Source organism: Hemicordylus capensis, chromosome 16 (genome assembly GCF_027244095.1).
Source record: "Hemicordylus capensis ecotype Gifberg chromosome 16, rHemCap1.1.pri, whole genome shotgun sequence".
Taxonomy (NCBI): domain Eukaryota; kingdom Metazoa; phylum Chordata; class Lepidosauria; order Squamata; family Cordylidae; genus Hemicordylus; species Hemicordylus capensis.
The window spans coordinates 15,819,010-15,839,439 of NC_069672.1; the positions used below are offsets into that span (position 1 = coordinate 15,819,010).

A 20,430-nucleotide genomic window follows, 5' to 3' on the forward strand; every position below is an offset into this window, starting at 1 on the left:
GGCCGCCTCTCTTTCACACCCCCCCAAGGCCCGCAACGCGGCTGTGGGCGCGGCCACAGGCGGCGCGCGGCGCCCAATCAGAGACGGAGCCGCGGCCTCCCAGCTGAGAGCCGGCGTGGGCGTGGCCGGCCGCGGCGCCCTGGACCAATGCGGGCCCTCCCAGGGCCTGGAGGCGTGGCCGGCGCTCCAGCGGACGCATAGCGGAAGGCGGGGCGCGGGTGGAGGGAAAAGGGGCGGGCCTTCCCCCGCAGTCCCCGCCCCCGCCCCAACCCAGAGCCGCTCCGTGGCCGCCCTTGGAGTAGTTCCCCGGCGAGCACTGCAGAGGCGGCGTCGACGGCAGCGGCAGCGTCGCCCGGACGCACGCGCGAGCACCCCCCCTCCCGGGCCCGCTTGGCTTGGTTCCTCCTTCACCCCGCTCTGCACCTTCGGGCCGCCCCGAGGAGATGGCCGTGTCGAACGTCCCGGCGTCCGGGTCCTGCGTCGGCGGCAACGGCGGCGGCCGTTATTCCCCAACGGCCGCTCCCTAACGGCCGCCGCCTGCCCTCCCCCCCCCAGCGCTGAGGGAAGAGCTTGACCTCAGAAGGAAGGCGGCGGCGGCGGCGAGGAGAAGGAGCTGCCCTCCAGTAAACCAGACAGCAGACCCGCATTCTTCTTCTCCTTCCTCCTCCTCCTCCTCCTCCCTCACCTCAGCCCTTTCCGGCGGCGGCGGCGGCGGCAGGATGATGCTGAACTCGGTGCTGTTCGGCGAGATGGCGGCGCGGGCGTTCTCCGGCGGCTCCCCGGCGGCGGCGGCGGCGGCCCAGGCGGAGGGGGGCGGCGGCGGCGGCGGCGAGGGCTCTCCGGCGGCGCTGCGCAACGACCTGGGCTCCAACCTGCACCTGCTGAAGGGGCTCAACGTGCGCTTCCGCTGCTTCCTGGCCAAGGTGCACGAGCTGGAGCGGCGCAACCGGCTGCTGGAGAAGCAGCTGCAGGCGCAGCAGACGCTGAGCGAGCGCGAGCGCCGCCTCCGCTACAAGCGCTTCCCCCGCCACCAGGCCGTGCAGACCGACCCGCCGCCGCCCGCCATGCCCGCCGCCCCCGCCGCCTCCACCATGCCGCCGCCGCTGCCTCCTCCGCCGGCCCCGTCGCCCTCGCTGGGGGCCTTCCCGTCCTCTTCCCCGCCGGCCCCCCAGCTGCCCCACTCGCACTCGCACCCTCCGGCCTGCGCCTCCTCCTCCGCCGCCTCCTCGGCGCACAACTACAGCCGCCTGCCCGGCACCATCTGGAGCTACCGGCAGGTGCGGCGGACGGGCGGCGGCGGCCTGGAGACCCTGCAGGGGCCCGGCGTCTCCTGGGTGCACCCGGACGGCGTCGGCGTCCAGATCGACACCATCACGCCGGAGATCCGCGCCCTCTACAACGTCCTGGCCAAAGTCAAGCGCGAGCGCGACGACTACAAGAGGCGGTGAGTGAGGGAGGGAGGGGTGTGTGTGTGTGTGGGGGGGGTCTTGTCAGCCGCCTTTCTTTCTTCGGTCCAGGCGGCGCAGGAGGCGAGAGGGCCGGCCCCGCCCCCGCCCCGCCCACCTTGGGGCGGGGCTTCTCAGCAGAGGCTGGCCTACACAGGGGAGAGTGGGTGGGTGTGTCCCAAACCCACCCAGGGGTGGGGCAGCTGTGATTGGGCAGATGGGTTCAAAGGACCCCCCGCCCCCCAGTTCCAGGCCTCCCCACTTTCTTCATTATCTCCTTCACTCCGCCAGGGAGAGGGGTGGACATGGGTCCCCTCTCGCCTAGCTATGCCCCTGGGGGTGTGCCCCAAACCCACCCAGGGGCATAGCTATGATTGGGCAGGTGGGTTCAAAGCAGTGGCACTCTGGCTCCTGGACTCTGGGGCCGAAGTCCAGGGCCTTCTCCTCCACACCCCCTGGGGGCCCCCCCAAAGTCCTCTTCAGTCTGTCCCGGGGCGGTGTGGTTGCCGCTGGCCCGCACTGCGCTAGGCGGCCCAGTGTGCTTCTGACCTATGCCAGATGCTTTAGAGACAGAGCGGGGAGTGGGGAAAGAAATATGGGGCTCAACGAGGCCACCCCTGGGTGTTGGGCTGGGCTTCTTGGCCCACGCAAGACAACTGGCCGAGCCACAACGGGAGAGAAGCGGGCCCTTTGCAGTGTGGTGAGGAAGGGACTTGTTCTGTTTGTAATGCACCTCTCTGTTCTCATGCTCAAGGCGGGTCACAAAGCCCGCCCGTGGGTGGGTTTCTTGGGTGTCCATGGTGTGCTCAAGGTGATGGCTAAAAGCCGCGTCGGAGGGGAATGAATGGAGGGGCGAGTCAGTTGAGTTCTTTGCCAGATTTGTAGGCCGCCTTTCAAGCCAGCTGGCAAAACCCGCATTGGATGGAGCAGGGGAGGGGAGGGTGTATTTGGAGACTGTGTATGCGGCTTTGTCTACTTGTGTGGCCCAGGCAGCCAACAAAACGACCGACCCGTTGGGTGGGGGAGTGAATTCCTTGTAGGGGAAGGAAGAATGTCTTTGTTGGATCTGTTTGCCTCTTTCCACTAGTTGGCTCAAAGTAACTGACAGATCTGTCCGTGGGAATATGGCAGCCCCATTAGAAATGTGCCTGTTGGATTTGTATCCCACCTTTCCGCTTCCTTGTTCAAGGCGACTGACAAAACCATCATTGGGTGGATATTGGGAGTGAGGGGGGAGTCCTTTGTGGGGATGAAGGGCTGGCCAAGGCGTTTTCTGTGTCTTTCACAGTATAGTTTCATCTGTGATTAGTGATATATTCCTCCTTCTTGTCGTGCTGAAGACAGCCAACAGTATTATGGGGGGGGGGGATAAGAGTCTGTAGGAATGGAAGTGAGTAAATGAAAGGCGAGGAGGAAGTGAGTGAATGGGTGGAGTGGGGAGAAGGAGAGGAAATGAATAATAAGAATGGGTCAAGGATAGGGACGCAGAACGAGTGAGTTGAGCAAGTTTGAAGGGAATTGGGGAGGGATGTGAAAGGGGGCCATTTCCAGGAGGAAAAGGAGTTTGTGAAATGGGGGGATCTGAGGAAGCCAAATAAAGAGGTGAGGCCAGGATGGCCTGGGGAGAGACAGGGAGGCCACTAGAGTTGCCTGAGGGCTACCTGGCTTAGCCCTCTGCCTCCCAGAGTGGGCAGCCAGGTGCTTGCGGTATGGTGCAGAAGTATCCAGGCCGTAGAAACTGGAGGTGAGTGAATCCATAATGGAGGATGTGTGAGGGGGGAGAGAGGGGGATAAATCCTGGGGCAGGAGGCAGTTACACGTGTGTGAGGGAGCAGCCGGTCAGTAACCATCAGCAGGGCCACATGGACTCTTCCTCTCCAGGGTTCCAATGACTTGGCCACTGCTGATCCTAGAAAACAAAAAACAAAAGGAAGGAGCAGAGTGCCTGTCTGGCCCAAGTCCTGTTTCCGAAAGGCTCCTCATGGTTGGCCCTTTGGGTTTCTTTGCTTTTCTTGGGGAAATGGAGGGTCTGTGGGAAGAGGCAACAGTAGGGAGGAGCGGAGCTGGAAGGGCAGGCCTTGGAGCTGGCAGATGGCCGTCTGGGGGTCTGGCATGTAAATCCCCCCCCCCGACCCTTAGTAGCAGGAGGGGGCGGTGCATCAGGTGGGGAAGGGGATCAGAAGGGGAGGGGAGGCATGCAGGCTAGAATGGCAAGCTTCCTTCCTGCTCTGTTGGCATTTTGATTGGCAGGAGACAAAAAGAGAGGGGGGGTGTTGAGGTGGATTACACACACACACCCCCTCTGCCCCCAGGCCAGGAGTAAATGGGGATTGTGGGGAAGAGAGAGAGAGAGAGAGAGAGGAGGGCGGATGAGTCCTGAGCAGGCCTCATGAATGATAGGCTGTCAGTAGGCTGGTGGAAGTATTTTCCATCAGGCCTTGTACAGGAAAGGCCTGGGGAAGGGAGCTCTGAGCACCCAGAAGCTAAGCGTCCGGAAGGACAGAAGTGGGTGGCCCCAGAGGGATGCTGGCACAGGAATTGCCACTCTGCAAAGGGCGAAGCTGTTTGTGGCTCTTGTGGGGTGGGTGGGTGGGGAGATCTTTAGATGTACCTATCGGGAGGGGGAAAGAGAGGCCACTGTCTTGCCCCTGTAGCAGTGGCATCCCTTGTGCTGATGGGCAGAGCTGGGGTCCAGCTGCTTGGCCACATGGTGTTCAGTGGAAGGGGTGGGGTCAATCCTCCGGGGGGGGGGCCCTGCAGGAGGAGGAGTGCTGTGGGGAAGGGTTAGGGTTAGGGAGGCTGTGGGCAGTGGGGTCCTAGAGGGATGGGAGGGGAGAGTTGGTGGAGCCAACAGAGGAGTCTGAAGAAGAGGCTTGGAGGCTGAGGGCTGGGGAGGATGGCCTTGCAGGGCTAGCCCCTGAACCTTCAGGGGTGCCCTGCCAGCACTGTGCCTTCTGCCCTGACTGTAGCACTGTCAGCGGAGGCAGTGGGGATGGGGGGCTGCATTGCCCATGGACTGGAAGGGGTTGGCCAGCTGCATGCCTGCAGGGTTTTCGTGGTGGAAGGAGTACCTCTGGCCTCCTCTTTCCCCCCTCTCTGAAGGCCTGGAACGGAGGGGAGGGGGAGCGAGTGGGTGCGTGTGGCAGGGAGAGCCAGGCTTCCACCCCCCCAGCTGAAGGCCGGCATCCCCCAGTGCAGCGTGGTGAGAAGGCCAGGAGAGGTGAGCCTTGGCAGGCCGAGGTCTGTGGGTGGGAGGTTCTGCATGGGGCTCCAGTCCGGCTGCTGTCACTCAAGGGCTCCCTCTCTTCTTCCGGGCAGGGTGGTAGCGGACTGGGGTCTCCCAGAGTGTTGCCTCCTGTCGAGGGTTCTTGACTGTCACTGCAGGGGAATGTGCGGAGGAGAGAGAGGGGGAGAGAACAGCAATCCACAGGGAAATGGGTGATTAAGGATTGCTGGGGTCGGGTGGGAGGTCTCTTGCTCCCAGAAAGCCACGTCCCATTGAACTGGCTATCCAGGGTGTCATTGCAGGGAAAGCTGAAGAGCGTGCCAGGCGGAGGGGTGGAAGAGGCTGGCTGGAACTGGAGCATCAGTGGAGGTGGGAGAGGGAAGAAGGGAGTCGATCTGAACACGCTTTCAGCTCCACCGAGCCCTTTGGGACCAGAGGAGCCGCTAGAATTTCCTGCGGTCTGAGAGATGGGGGGCAGTCTGATCAGAAAGAGAACTCTGGCAAGGACATTTGAGAGACATCTGCTTTCTTGCTCTAGCGTTTACAGTTTGCTGGCGAAGGCCGGCCAGGCATGTCTCTCCGCCAGTCCTGCTTTCTGGCTCTCGTGAATGAGCGGTGGTGCAGTATTTGGGCTGAGAGCACTGCAGGGAAAGGATTGCATCCAAGCCGAGCGCTCTTTTAATGGAATGCTTGCTTTAAGAAAACCAAACAAATGGGTCAAAATTACCTGGGCAGCCTCGTTCTCTGCATAGACGTCAGCTTGGCTCGTCTCTTAAATGCACTGCCTTCTTTTCCTTGAGCTTTTTATATGTCTGCGTGGAGCTGGGAATCAGCATCTGTAGGAATACTGCTGCATCCGTAGTTAACGAACTGCCTCAGAGAGCAGCACGAGGCAGCCCTTTGTTAGAGTGGTCTTCAGTTGCTGTGGGGAGAGGGGTCCGGAGCTGGAAGGGTTTCACGTCTCTGGGAGGTAGGCAACACACACACACACACCCCGCCCCGGGCTTGGGCCTTGAGATGTTGCCCGTTGCAAGTTCTCTGTGGCAGACTGGAGCGTCTTCTTAGAAATGGGCGATTCTCTTCACAAAATTATCTTATTTTGAAGTGTGTTATAGATATTGTTTGCACTTCTTTTAAATATGAAAGGAAGGACCTGCAATCTCAGCCACCCCTTCCACATTTCCTGGGTGGTTTCTGTCTACACATCCAACAAATAGCTTGGCTTTCTTTTGGCCGCTCTGAATAGTACGGCTGTGTGAATTCACCCTGACCTTCCAAGTCCCGCTTGGACTAGGCGTGCAGCGAGACTCACAAACATTTAATGGACTTTGCTCACTCTTCTAGCAAAAAAGCCAATTTTAGCATTCTCTTTTTAGCTCCGTTAAAGAAAAATCTTGCTGTAAACTGTGGGGCCTAGGCGTTGGCAGTGATCACAGGAAATGTGGTGGCTACTGATTCGACAACTGAGCAAAAGCAAAAGGCATCCGTGGATCCCAGGCCTGTGAAGTCACAGACAGTTCTTCCTCCAGCAACTCTCTGCTATAGCCAAGTCTGCTCTCTGAGGGGGCCACACGTGAAACCATGGTGCTCAATCTGCCCAGGCGTCTGGAGCCGCTGCCCAGTGAGAGGCCTACTGGAAACTCTTGTTTCCATATTTAAAAACAAAACCAACCAACCCCTGCACAACAAGGTTGGGGTGATGTTGAGGGGTCAGTGCAATGAAAAGAAGCAGATAGGCTGGGAGATGTTGGCTTTTAACCTCCTAAAGAGCAAGAGGCCCCTCTGCCATGTCTGTGTTTTGCTATGTGATACTGAAAGCATGATGCTCATAAAAATCATTCTCATTTTTCCATGCTTCATTGTAGGGGGATCAGTCTCTGGCACTGTTCCCCCCCCCCCCCACACACACATACTTATTTGGAAAACCAGGTTGTGCTTGCTTTCTAGATGCCAGGGAGTCTTCATTCTGGCGTTGTTTCTCCAACATCTTGTTTGTTGGGCACTGTAACTCAGTGAGGCCATTGCTCAGTGGAAAACCCCCGGCTTGACACGCAGAAGGTCCCAGGTTCACTCCCTGGCAGCATCTCCAGGTAGCTTTGGGAAAGACTCCCTCCTGCCTGAAATCGTGAAGAGCTGTTTCCAGTCAGAGTAGACAGTTCTGAGCTAGGTGGACCATTGATCTGACTCTGTATAAGGCAACTTCCTAGCTTCCGAACTCTCTTCTGTTTTTTGTTTCCCTGTCCAGTGAGTGTCATTGTAAATATATATTGTAACTATTGACACAGCCTGGCTTTCAGCAACAAAAACGTCATAGCAGTTTACACAGCAAAATGGTTCTCTGTCCCAAAGGGGTTCAGAAATCTGCGGGGGCGGGGGGGGAGAGAAAAGTTTCAGGGGATTACCAGAGGATGTCGAAAACATGTTGCAATGCTTCATGGCCCCGGAGATGCTGTTAGAGAGTAAGAGCCTGTGAAAATCTCCCTTGGTGGTGCAGAGAATGTCTGTTTCCTTTTACCACAAAGCAAATAAACTAAAACACACAAACGGAAAAGCCTGACATTCTTGCCTTGGAGACTGAACCACAACTAAAATTGCTAGTGGGCCTCTTCTCGCAGCGATACCTCCTTCCCTTTTCTCAGGAACAAATTCAGAAATGTTTGTTGCCATGGCTATCCTGACCTTGGAGTAGAAATCCTGCTGCTTGAAGTCAACTTTGCTGCAGAATGAAAAGGTCTCAGCAGGCAGAATAGACTTCTGAAATGCAGCCTCCCTGGATGGAATTCCTGGATTACGGAGCATGCTTTTTTTTGGTGGCTTACTGCTGGGAGGAAAATTGCATCACACACAGCGTTCTGAGAACACATGTGAAAATGGTACCACGTCTGTGTTTCTAAATTGGTGCTTCTGAGATCAACAGGCTTGGTGGGGAAATTAAAGGGAAGAGGGGAGATCAAAAGTATGTAGACTCTTCTAAAATTGTTTAACGAATTTTCAAGCATCCTAAGAAATTTCACACGCTAGCATTTTTGTTGTTGTTCATTTGGTGCTATTGTATAACATACGAGATGTTACAGTATAACATAACCTAGGTGTCTCTTCTGGCACCTCGTGGTCAGTAAAATGCTTGGATTAACTTCAATACGGTAACATGAGAGAGTTCTTGGTAGAGAGTTGTAAATGGCCACTTGTTCAGTCAGTCTTTTAAATTACATTTCTTTCCCACCCTCCTTCCAGGGTGCTTGGGTTGTTGCCCCCTCCACTCTCCACCGCTCAGTTTTATCCTCACGACAGTCCTGCGTGGTGGGTTAGGCTGGGGGCTGGTGATTGGCCCAAAGTCATCCAAGGAGCCTCATGGCTGAACCAAGAATTGATCTTGGATCTCCCTGGTCTAGACGTCCAGCACCAGGCAGTGAAGCTTTTATAAAATGGAAAAGAGTGGGTTTCTTTTTCTCTCTCCTGCCCACTTCTCCAGGCTGTTACGTGTGCCCCAAATGACTAATGGAGGTACTGTGTCTAAAGGCAGTCGAGTAACTTTTGTGGCCTTATTTGTAGGGCTGCCCCGGATGTGGTTAGGACTGGGGAACCGACACACATGTTGGGGGAGGAGGGGGCAGAAAAATAAGCTACTTGGGCCTTTTAGCAACCTCTGTTTATCTTGCTGTTTTGGCACTTCGGTTTCCATGGCAAACCTGATCCTTGCCTTCAGTTGGCTTGGCTATATGATCAAGCAAGCAAGTCTTAAGGAGAATGAAAACCATCTTGAAACAAAAGTTAGAAAACCTAAATATAGTTGAACATATCCATACATTTTCTTATTTATTTGTTACAATTTTCTTATACAGCCTCCTCCAAAGACTCTAGGTGGTGAACAACAATACCACTAAAAATAAATTGAATGAATGAATGAATGAATAAATAAAAGGGCAAACGCTTGGCAAAACAGGTGGGGCTTAAGAAAGGCCTTAAAAGCAGCTAGGGAGGGGGCTGAACAAATCTGGGGGGGGAGAGTGTTCCGGGGGGAGGGGGCACAGAAAAGGCCTTCCTACGGGCCCAGGCATATGATCCAGAGGATGGTGTAAAACTTCCTGGAGCAGCAGTAGTCAGGGCAGTTTCAGAAACCATTTGATATATAGCATGAGGGACATTCTCACTGAGTACACAGACTTCCTTGGGTGTTCCTAGGACTTCCTTTGATCCTGAGTATGCACACTTGGAGAAAAAGATCCCCTTATTGAATAACTATGAATTCTGCAGAACATTTCCAGTTTGAAAAATGCAAACCATCTGTCTGCATCCTTGATTGGAAAAGACAGGTCTGTATTACGGTTTAAGGTGAATCCGTTTTGCTGCCTGTCTAAAGAAGATCTGCAGCTTGCACTGATGTGATTGTGGCCATCCGCTGAAGAGCGGAAATGGAAGCTCTTCTGTCTTAAGGGAAATCCTCACCCTGTTCTGGGAAAACGTGGAACTGTGAACAAATCCAACATTGTGTCCAAGCTGGTCCATCCCTGGCATAGTCACCTTGTTAGTACTGCCCCTGCAGCCTGAACCAATGCGTGGGAACCCTGAAGTCAGTCCGAATGCGTTCAGCAGGACTTGCTTTCTGGTGAGGGCATTTCGGATTGCAGCCAGAGGCTCTTAGCTGACCACACTGACTGCAGGAGAGTCTTTCATTCTCTTGTTTCCAGTGCAATATAGGGCTCCACTGTCTGGGTTACATGGAGGCATTTGTGGGACCTTCTGCTTCTAAACTGCATGTTAGGAGAACAAAGTATTCCTTGCAATGCAGGGCACTTCTAATGTGGCATTTTGTCCGGAAAGGCCTCTGCACTCTGGGCGTGGTGGCGGCGGCTTTAAAACAGGGCAGATTCTCATCTTTGCCAACAGCACTGTCTGTTGGTAAATACTGCAATCGGGCCTCGCTGTGTGGTTTGCATTATAACTCTGTGTGGCCGGCTAAAGTCGGCTTCGTTAGCGCAAATCCCTTTTGGAGTGCTCTGTATTCTCCTCTCTGAAGAGGCCTTTTCTTTTGAAAGTTGCTGCAGAAAGCCCATTGATCAGTCTGTCTGGAACTTTAGTTCCAGCACTTGACTGGATTTGTATATTATGGTTCCAAAATTGTCTTTAATTGGTCCAGACGTTTAGTGTTTATCAGGCAGTTGGGCTTTCCTTGCGACAGTGGAGAGAAACTAACTGTTAATAATGGTTGAGCTGGAAATAATTGCTTTTCCTCAGGTTGCCCTTTGATTTGGCAGATTAATAAAGTCCAGTTGAGGAGAGGATTATTTCAAATTTGCTGCAGCTGGGAAGGGGAAAGGTTATCATTGCCAAAGGGAAAGCGTGACCAAACTCACCAACTCTTGTTTTTAAAAAATAAGGAACTTAATAAAAATGTGCTTAAAAGCAATCTGAGAGGAATGTCTAAATCGACTTCTAAGTTAAAATATCACAGTAACAAGATGCAAATGTTATACTAGCAGAGACCAATAAAAAACAAATGATTTTTGATATGGGAAGAAATTCCTGCACAGCAGTAACTCTTTCCTTACCATCTTGGCTGCCTGACTACAAGGGAGGAGTAAGAAGAAAACCCTTTGCCATATAAAGGTGCTCTTCTTCCTCCTGTATGCTCGCCCACAGTTTGCTTGTGCTATTTCTACCAAGGCCTCAGTCAAGGATAGATTAGACTTATAATTAAAGTTTACGCTTTAAAAAGTAACAATTGCTCAACAGAATGGAGAATAAACTGGCAGGGAAGCCTCTTCTAGTCCCCTGATTGGGGGGCAGCTTCCATGCTGGTTTCAAAGGGTCAATCTCCCTCCTTTCACTTGGACCTTATCTACCTCTTGTGCTTATCTGCAGAAGGGTGATAATCGGCCATTACTAAGATATGTCTGCTAATCATGTCAAAGTCTGGTACAGATAAGCCTCTTGATGTTAGCCCAGACTCACCAAGTGGGCTGGAAAGGCGGCATAGCTTAGGCCCTTGTGGCTAAGCTTGTGGGGGCCTGTCCCTCAAAGTAGATGGTGAAATAGGCGGTCAGTGTCAGGGGCCACAAGGCAATCTTGAGCTGGATGGAGAAAGTCACAGTTACATGGCATCAAGTGCCTGAGAGAGCCGCCATTTGGGTGTTTTGGTGACCGGTTTCCAAAGCAGCTCTGCTCTCCTTCATTTTGTAAAAGGCAGCAGTTCTGCAAACGAAGCAGGCTTTAAAATCTTCAACTCAAATAGCATCTGAAGACATGAGCATGGGAGGCGACGGTGAAAATAGAAACTTCGGCACAAGATATTTCGAGCTCTTCATTATGTGTAATCATAGGCTTAAAAGGCTGTATGATGCAGTCCAAATGCTGGGCTGTCTGTGGCTATAGGGAGGAGGAGGAGGAGGCTGATGTCGGACTCAGCAGCTGCTTTCTTACTGTTGGTCAGGCTTGCTAGGGGCACTGCCAGGGTTCTGCCTTTTGATCCCTAGGCAGTTCCGTTTCCCCCCAGGGCTGATGATCAATCTTAGGGCTGTGCTTTAAAATGTGAGTTTGTGAGAAACAGTGAAACAGCAGCTGTGTGGAAAGGGGTTGGTTAAAATGGGGATCTTTGTTGAAGTGTGGGCTTTTTATGCAAGCCTTCTTAAAAACGCAATCCACTGTTTTTTGTTGTTTTTTAGCATGAGGTTCTGATGCACTGCTCTTCCCTCAAACAGTTTCCACAGTGTGATCTCGCAAAACCAATATATTTCGGTGGTACTGTGAAGTTTGGCTCTGGACTGTGAGTTTTCTTAAAACGGCTGCTGGCGGCGCTCTCTAGCCAACGGGGGTTTCTTTTGCCCTTGGCTGTCCCCCTCGAAGCTAGGTCTGGCCTAAGGTCTATTGCTGTTTTTCTATCTCTCCCGTTTAGTGCTTAATCATAGGATGTTAATATCTGAAATGCTGCCAGAGAGACAAGTTGCTTTTAAACTCGAGAGCAGCTTGTTTCTTCAGCACTAGAATGGCTGCATGGCAATTGAGAAGTGATGCCTAGCCCTGTGCCCCATTTCCCCCCACGGATGGAGTATTCCTCCCTGCCCCTTTGGATCCTGGCCAGGCAGTGCTCAGCAAAATCCAGTAATTGGCAAGCTTTATTTTCTTCTCTAGTCACTCATTTGAAATGCTATCTTGATTACTTTTCCGTCTTCAATTTAAAATGTGTGGGAATGTGTTCCCTTAATCTCTGTGGGGAGAAATAATTTGATCCCATGAACACAAGCGTTGTTTCATCTACAGCCTATTACATCAGTTCTGTCCCTAAATCTCTTTCACAAACAAGAACAACGTTGGGGCAGGCCGGAGAATGGCGCTCTGTGTCCCTTAATGATGTGCCTTGCTTGTTAATAACACAGATCTGTCCTCTCCTTGCATTGTTGTGCAAAAGTGAGTAATGGAGGATGCATTTTAAGTGTATGAGCTTGTCAAAGGGTGACTTGCACTCATGTGGCCAACAGTCATTCACTGGGCTCTGTAATCCTGCCCGGTTCTGCGTAGGCTTCTTGAACCTGTGATAATTGCCTGGAATAAACATTTAACTCGTGCTAGTGAAGGGGAATACGTCTTCTTTGGTTTTCTCAGGGTTTTTGAAAGAGAGTTTTAAAACGGCATGCAAGCTTGGGCCACCTAGCTATCTCTGTGTGGGTTCAAAGTAATTAGGGTCTTCCTCTCTGAGGTCTGGCTCTGTTACAGACTTCCCAAACTATCATCCTTGAAGAAGGTCACAGCACAATCCTATACTTTGCTATCCAGTGATGCTGCATAGCAAAGTATAGGATTGTGCTATGACCTTCTTTAAGGTCTGAAATGTGAAGGGAGTGTCTTGAGGCTTAAACACATTCTGATATTTCCTTAAAAACATATGAGTGCCTGGCCTATGCAGGGACGGAGGAAAAGTCGACAATTTCGGGTACAATAATTGAATTGTTACACATTTGGACGACTAGGTGCCTCAGATTATTCCAATCCTGTTGCTACCCACAAGATCTAATTGGAATAAAAGCCACCATCTATTGCAGTCCTTAATGGCTTCTCTTTTGGGATGGCTTTGTTAAATGACTGAAAATCATTCAATGCCTCAGTTAGTTGTCATCTCCTTATGTGAGCAGAATTACAGCAGTCGAGAACAAAGGCACTTGTGAGGCCAAAGATGTCTAAGTTGATAGGGTGGTCTCTTTACCTTCAGAATTGATTTCCTTTCACTCAGCACTAGGTGCTGGGATGGATGCACCCAAGGGGTCGGTTCTTCCTTATTGTTCTGAATCAGTGGCTTCAGCAAAAAATGGTGCACCCCAGTGCCTAGATTCCTGCATCTGTCAGCAGCAAGCCTTTGAAAAGGAACCAGGCACATCTACAAATGTTCACCCACTCAGAAGTGGGGGAGTTAAATTAATTGCAAAGCGATCCTTGAAGTATAGGTCCCATCAAAAGTGCTATTGACAAGGTAACCAAGAAGAGGCTGGCAGACCCTGTTGGCATACCATATTTAGTCATCCACTAGGGTCCCAGGACATGGTCTGAAGGCATATGGTACAGCCCCCTTGCTGAAACGAAGTAAGTCTGGGTCTGGTTAGTGCCTGTATGGGAGACCACCAAGAAACCCAGCCTATGTTGGACGAAAGGCCCGAGAGAGATGTAGTAACTATAATGGGTACTGTTGCCAACAGCAGGTTTACTACCAGACCTTCCTGTCACAGGCTGTATTTGAAGGGTCAAAGATTGTGGAGACTGGTTAGTCTATAGAGTTCTCTGCCATGGGATGTGGTGATGGCCACTAACTTGGATGGCTTTAAAAGGGGCTTGTAGGACAGGTCTGTCAATGGCTACTTAGTCTAGTGGCGGTGGGCCACCTCCAGCCTCAGAGGCACAATGCCTCTGAATACCAGTTGCAGGGGAGCAACGTCAAGAGACAGGGGCATGCCCTCAGCTCTTGCCTGTGGGCTTCTCAGGGGCATCTGGTGAGCCACTGTGTGAAACAGGATGCTGGACTAGATGGGCCTCCTTGGGCCTGATCCAGCAGGGCTGTTCTTTTGTATACTTCCACAGAGCCTTACAAATACATCCGTGTTTATTCTCCATGGATGCAATAGAGTTGGTGGATTAAAAGAACTGCCTGAACTCAGACTAGCAAGTTCCTTCTTTCCTTCCTTCTTTCTTTCTTTTCTGCCAGCATGAGAGGCCCAATGTTCTCCCTAGCCCAATACTGTGGGGTAGGTTCTAGCAGCAGTGGCAGAGCTGAGCCTGGTCTAGGGAGGGCCCTTTAAAATCCACTTAGAGGCCTGATGTAGAAATGAGCCTGCAGAGCTCCAGAGTGGGCATTTGGCAGCTCAGGCCCTGGCTTGCCTACCTTCAGTTGCTCTGCAGGACTAGCTCTGTTTCAGTCTGGATGGCAGCAGCAAACCGCTGCTATTTCTGTTCTGGTTTCAGGTGCACCAGTGACTCTTTCTTTCCAAGAACAGCAGGAGGCTCATGATGTGTGTGCCTGCTTTGCCCCCTCGCGCTGCAAAACTGCTTTGGGAGGTGTCTGGTGGCCTGGTTGAGGGGTTCCTTCTCTTGCTAGTTTGGCTCTCCTGTTTGCTTGGCTTTCCCTGTGGTTGAAAGGGGATGCAGACACCTGCCTTGCATGTTGCTGTGAAGACAAGGGAATAATGAGCTCATAAATAAATAAATAAAATAAAATAAAGACGCCTGCCAGTGTGTTCCCTTCCCGGTGGCTGGTTCTTTGCATTAAAATGCAGAGCTTCTGGCCTGCAGAGCTGTCATTTGTTCCCTGCTTCTGCAAGCACATTACTAAGCAGCTGCTGTACCTGGCTGATGTAGAGAAACTGGCTTGGAAGCAAAACTGCTGGTATGTGGGAGGCGTTTTGAGGGCTACGGTGGGTCCCCCTTCATTTTAGTGGTTCTCATTCTGGTATTTTAAGGCCTGCCCAGTAATGAAAGGGTGAGAGAGGACCAGGCAGCTCCGTTCAAAGTATGCAGCCAGTCCTTAAAGGAAGAAGAGTCTCTTGCCCTGGAGGTCCCAGCTAGGGCAGAGGTTTCAGGTGTAAATGAAAGAGAGCTCTGAAGCTGATACCTCCTCAAGGGAGGTCAGTTTGGGGGAGCTTTCTTGAGTAGCATGAATGCTTTTGTTCCAGAACCTGTCTCCATGGGATGGTGGTGGAGAGTTCTCTTCTTGCTAGTAGGGATGTGCACAAACTGGTTTGTGCATTCCCAGGAGGTGTGTGGGGGGGGTCCCTTTAAGGGGCAGGGAGGGTGCCTTTACCTGCCCCACCGCTCCCCCCCCCACCGGCGCTCTCCCCAAAAGTGTTTGTGTGGGGCTGCAGTGTACATCCCTGCAGCCCCAATCAGAGTCGTATCGGAAATGGTCGGTGCACATACCCCTTAAAGGACCCCCCCGCCTCCGAACCGGCTTGAACGCTGACATTCCGAATTGGTCTGGTGCTCCAGAAAAGGAGCACCGAACCGGTTCGTGCACCTCCCTACTCGCTAGGGGGCAGATTATTTGGGACACTTCCACCTTCCACGAACACTGGCACTGCTGCTGGCTGTATTTATATTGGTTTGCTGCTCCAAAAAAATGCTCCCACCACTTTTAAAAAGTGAGCGTTTCATACACTTAATGCTTCCAGTAAAATGTTTCATTGTCTCTGTCAATCGCAATGGCAGCCTATTGACAGCCAACTCCACTTTCTGATTCTCAGCAGACGGGGGCAGAGGAGGGACCAATGTGTGAGGCTGTGACAATATTTCAAGCGAACCAAGGCTCCTCCGTTCTGTGTCCCTGTAGTATGTGCTCTTGGCAGTGTTGGCCCTGGAGATGAATTGCTGGTGTGAGTTTAAAGAACTCTTCATCAATAGAGCATTGTGTAGTTTCCCACTCACTGGGCTTCTGAAAGCACGCTCCGTAAAATAAGTAAATAAATAAGAATCATTAATTATTATTCTTAATGGATGGCATTCAACCTGTGGGTATTGAAGAACAAAGGTATGCCAATGTTAACATGTTGAGACACGCTTGGTTTTTTAAAAAAAAAGTGGATAGTTTGCTTGGCTGGGAGGAAGTATCCTCTTTTGTTGGGGAGAATGAGCAGGAGTAATGTAGCCGTCTGAGTACATGTTACAGGGAAATGTGGTGTACATGTGTGAATCTGCCCAATACAGAGTCAGGCGGTTCATCTTCTAGCCCAGTATTGTCTGCTCTGACTGGCAGCGGCTCTTCTGCATGGCAGGCAGAGTCTGCTCTTCTTCCTGCTCCCCGAGATCCTTCTAGTTGGAGATGCTAGTAGAGACGGAACGAAAACTCTTCCTGAACTCTGGCCCCCTCTTCCCACAAGATGGTTAAACAAATAGCCAAGGCGGGTTCAGTTCTGCTCAGAAGGTTTTAAATGGACGTCTCCCCGCCCAGCAGACATTTGAAGGATCTTCAAATGGTTAAACTTGCCAGCAACATGTATGTAGTGTGTAAAATCTTGCATCACACGGAAGCGTTGCTTAAAATTCAGTCGAGATTCTTGAGCATTAATGTAACACAGCTAGTCTAACAGGTAGTTTACAATGTGGTGATACAGATATTGCTTAGGCAAGAAAATGCTCTCTAAAACATGAGTTCTGTATTTAATTATCGTGCACCCTGGAGCTCTTTTCAGGAAGCTAATCCTCTGCCCTTCAGATTGCCAAAATAATTACCTCTTTCAAAAGTGAGCCAAAAGAATTCTGTTTTTACCTCCAGTTATAATAACTACACTGCTACAGAGAGCAAAGAATAGCTCTCTCTCTTTTTTTTTGCCACAGATGTTTCATAAGCCTTGCTGCTAATTGTTTTTTCCAGTAAGACTTAGATCATATGAAAGCAGTTAATGTTCAGATTGCTAAGGGATATTTTTGGAATAAAAGTGTTATACTGCAAATTTAGTCTGTAGAAAGGAGAGCTTGCTGCACCTCTTCAGCTAGTTTAGGTCAGATGGGGGCTGGCACCCCTCTCTGGGTATCCGTGTAAGGTAGACTAAGCCTGCAAGAGGAGGCTCTTGTAGAGGCACTGAGCTTCAAAATGACAAAGGTTTGGTTCCCTGCTCATTGAAGAACACGGCTACTCTTTTCTCTGGCAGTGTGTGTGCGCCCAGACTGAGAAGGACTTTAAGTGAGCAGTTGCGCACCTGTCCATATCTGTTCAAGATGTCACTCTTGCTGGACGCTCTAAGAAACTGCCTTCTAAACCAGTTTATTGTAAACTATCTAGGGCGCTTCCATGTCTAAATTTGTCTTTTGTTTTAAATGGGAGAACAAAAGAAGAAAGCCACTATATTTACTGTCTCCTCTAAATCTTTGTAAACAGCTCTTTAGCTTTCAAAACATTTGTCCCAATAACAACTTTTTGAAGATTCCTCCTTGGGTTTTTTAAGCCCTCCGATGGTAACTGACTAATAGTAGTTCCCACACTAACTGTTTGCTGCAGGACCGGCTCATGTCTTGGAGGGGTGGAGAATCTGAGACAAACAGCAGCTTTGGAGCTTGTCTTGTCTGGCTCTCTCCCCCTCCTTGGAATTAAGTTCCATTCTGCTGAATCTGGAGGTCAGCAACATAAAAGGCCTTGTGGCTTTCATCCCAGTAACACCCTGCATGTCCTTCAGCAAACGTAAGAGAGGTGGTTGTTTCCTTCTGGCAGCCTGAACTGCACACGCTGGAGGAGGCCTGTTCTGTTCTCCTTTCTCCGGTCCAGCTTCTGAGCAGAGTCCGGCGTCTCCCTTTCTGGCTGCTTCATCGCAGGAGCTTCGGCAGCCCTTTTGCCGAGGAATGTTTAGGTATAGAGATGCCCGACTCTTGGAAGCGTTGGCTTGTTCCACTCAAAAGTCCATGGAAGGGAATGTGTTGGAACTCCCCCTCGGGAATGCCAGGCAATCAACTTCACTCGCGTTGTATCGGAAGAATCTGGCGAGAGTGCGTGGGTCAGGCTGGGGCAGAAATATCCCCGCTCCGATTTCAGGGCCGTTCCTTTGCTCTTAGCAAGGGGAGATCCACAGCATGCGTACCCGTTTGGCCACAATGGGGTGGGGGGGGGATGTTTTTAATTAGTTGCAAGTGCTGCACAGGAGCTGCATGTCGGGGTGTGTGTGTGTGCAGCTCCTCGGATTACAGGCCAGAAGAATGCAGCCAAACCCACCGCCCAGCACATTCCGGCAAGCGCTTGCATAAACGTTGCTGTCAAAGTGCTTTGGAATGAATAACAGCCTCAGTCTTGGCTGGTGTGCGTCTTGTGGCTGCCGGTAGCTCAGAGCCCCCCCACTCCCCCCAGGTGAATCTAATCGCCATGTATAATTGTTCAGTGCTGACAAGGTACTAGCTCACCTCCAAGGCATCGCTATTGTTCTGATGTGTACATACCATGCCCATGAAATCTTTCGCAAGCGACGTCGGGACAAATAGTATTTCCATTTTGGGGCATCATTAGTGAGAATAATGTCTGGGAAACCAACTTGGCTGCCTTGTGCCAGCAAATGGTGGGATGTGTGGGCGCCTTCCCCCACCCCCGTGAGTAAACCTAATAACACAGGAAGTGTGGGGGAAGAAGTGGGTCTTAATTAGTCATCCAGGGCTGTGTGGTCCTAAGCCCACTAACCAGAGAATGAACCCCACTGAATTCAGGGGTGCCAAGTGAGCGTGCTTGGGGCCGCACTGTTAGGGATTGCTTCCCAGCCACAAGACCTGTCTGCGTTTCTTCAGGAAACTGTTTAAGTCTCCCGAGTGCAGAGCGTGATTGCTAGTAGCTTAGTGTCTGACATTAACGCCTTCGTTTGGGGGGGAAACCGCCACAGCATCTAAGCTGCAAGCCCTGGGCAGCTTCACTTGAGACTGCCGTTGCGTTGGAGCCAGCTCTTAATGGAATCGGATGTTGCCCTTCAGATTAAAACATTTCACATGGAGCTGTTCAGGAAGCATTTAATTTTGTGTTTCACTGAAAACCCAAGACACTTGGGGGACTGAGAAGCCCTGGCCTTGGGATACACTGGGAGTGGCTGAACAGAATCAGAACCGCCCTGAAATGCATCCAGTCATTCCAGATACTTGCAGCTGTTTCTTCTCCTGTGCTGCTTCTCCCTCCCTCCCTCCCTCCCTCCTGCAGCCACATCTGTTGGGCATGGAACAGCTCTTTTCTGCGGTTACATCCTCGACCAGTGAGGGATTGAGAGAGTGGCTAAAGGTATGCAGGGTCCTTGGATCTGTTGGTTCGAGATGCTGCATCAGCTTGAATTTTGCGCCAAGATAACCTACATTCTAAGCAACCATGCAAACTAAGAATTTGCCCGTTTTTACATAATTTGGTTCCTCCTTAGCTGGGGAGGCAGAGTTATATAGAAGAATGAATTTCTGGCTGGTGATTGTGCATGCCCACTCGCTTCCAAGGCTTTTTTCTTTTTGTAGTGGAAGCAGAGGTTCTCATAGTGTATATTCTTCATGAGTGCGCTTGTGTTTGTGTGGGAGTTGCACAATCCTGTGCATATTTTATTAAAGGTTATAAAACTTATGAGGCTTCCTACGGAGTGATACCGCTAGTCCATAATAGCCCATGGTTGTCTACTCTGACTGGCAGAAGCTCTCTCAGGTGTCAGACAAAGGCCTTTCCCATTACTGCTTGATCCTTTCAACTGGAGACAGCAGGAATGACGTCTATCTGCAAAGCATGTGCTCTGTTATCAAGCTACAGCCTTTCCCAAAGACTGACTGGCATCCTCGAAAACTACCTGTCTTTCTGATGCACGCACTTCAGAGATACTATTGTGGATTGAGTAAAGCCAGTATCTCTCTTATTCCCTCCCAGTACTACTGTATATGCCATATACAGTAGTACCGGGAGGGAATATGGGAACATAGCTGGCAACTTTGCTTGGCAGACGTTCTCCATATAGTGTTCAGAATGTTGTCCATGATTCTTAATGGGAAGTACAATCCCTTTATGAAATGACATCCATGTAGTTGAGAGGTGTAGATCCCCCAAGAGGAGGATTTCCAGTCGGAGTTCTTTGTGTGGTGATTGCAACGTTAACCGGTGAGAGAGAAGCAATTGGCAGTTTTGGTTTACCAGAACTGATGGCTGGTAGATGTCTGTTGCCTTTTTGGATCAATGCAGGGAGGTGGGATTAGTGGGCACGTTCCTACAGCACATGTGGCTGCCATGAGTCATTTCAGGGGAAGAAAGCAAAGCGGTGGTGTCTGAGCACGCGGAACACCAAATCTCTTCTTGTCAACATCAGCAAACGGCGGGGCACACCCTGTTGGCCTGGGTACACCTTGGAAAAGCATGGGCATCAACAGATCTGAAATGATAGCCGACGACATATTGCCACAGGGCAGCAAGTGGGAAAACATGTCTCCGGCCTGTGACGCTGGAGTGGCGGCACCGCCCAGAAGGCAATTACCTGTGCCTGGCTTCAGATGCTCTTTGTTCTCCACTTGATCTTGACAGAATTCCTCCGAAGCGATGAGCAAAGACAGGTGTTGCCCTCATGCCCACATGAGAAAGGGACGTCTCCTATTGTTGCAGTTTCTCATTCATGCTTGCAAACTGAGTCATTAATCTCGGCACCTAGATGTGCATCCAGGCATCCCCGACGTCCTAGAAATCACGGCAACAGGGTTCTTTTACCAGCATCCGCTGTGTGGGGTATCCTTCTGGTTGGGACTTGGAGTGGGGGTTTCCCTTCCTTTCCATGGCTGGCTGTTTCTACTGGTTCACAGTAGAAGCAAACT

General features: G+C 51.2%; 1 protein-coding gene across 3 annotated transcripts in view; it reads left to right on the forward strand.

Annotated features, from left to right (window-relative positions):
* The first annotated feature begins 250 nt into the window (after window positions 1–250).
* The window catches only part of IFFO2 (intermediate filament family orphan 2), a 40,135-nt gene continuing 19,955 nt past the window's right edge, over window positions 251–20,430 (forward strand). Inside the window, exon 1 of one of the 3 annotated variants that reach the window (XM_053281079.1) lies at window positions 251–1,444. In XM_053281079.1, coding sequence (XP_053137054.1) covers window positions 720–1,444 — 725 coding nt within the window. In that variant the 5' untranslated portion in view covers window positions 251–719. The remainder of the gene's footprint in view (window positions 1,445–20,430) is intronic. The other 2 variants (XM_053281078.1, XM_053281077.1) reach the window with 2 other exon arrangements.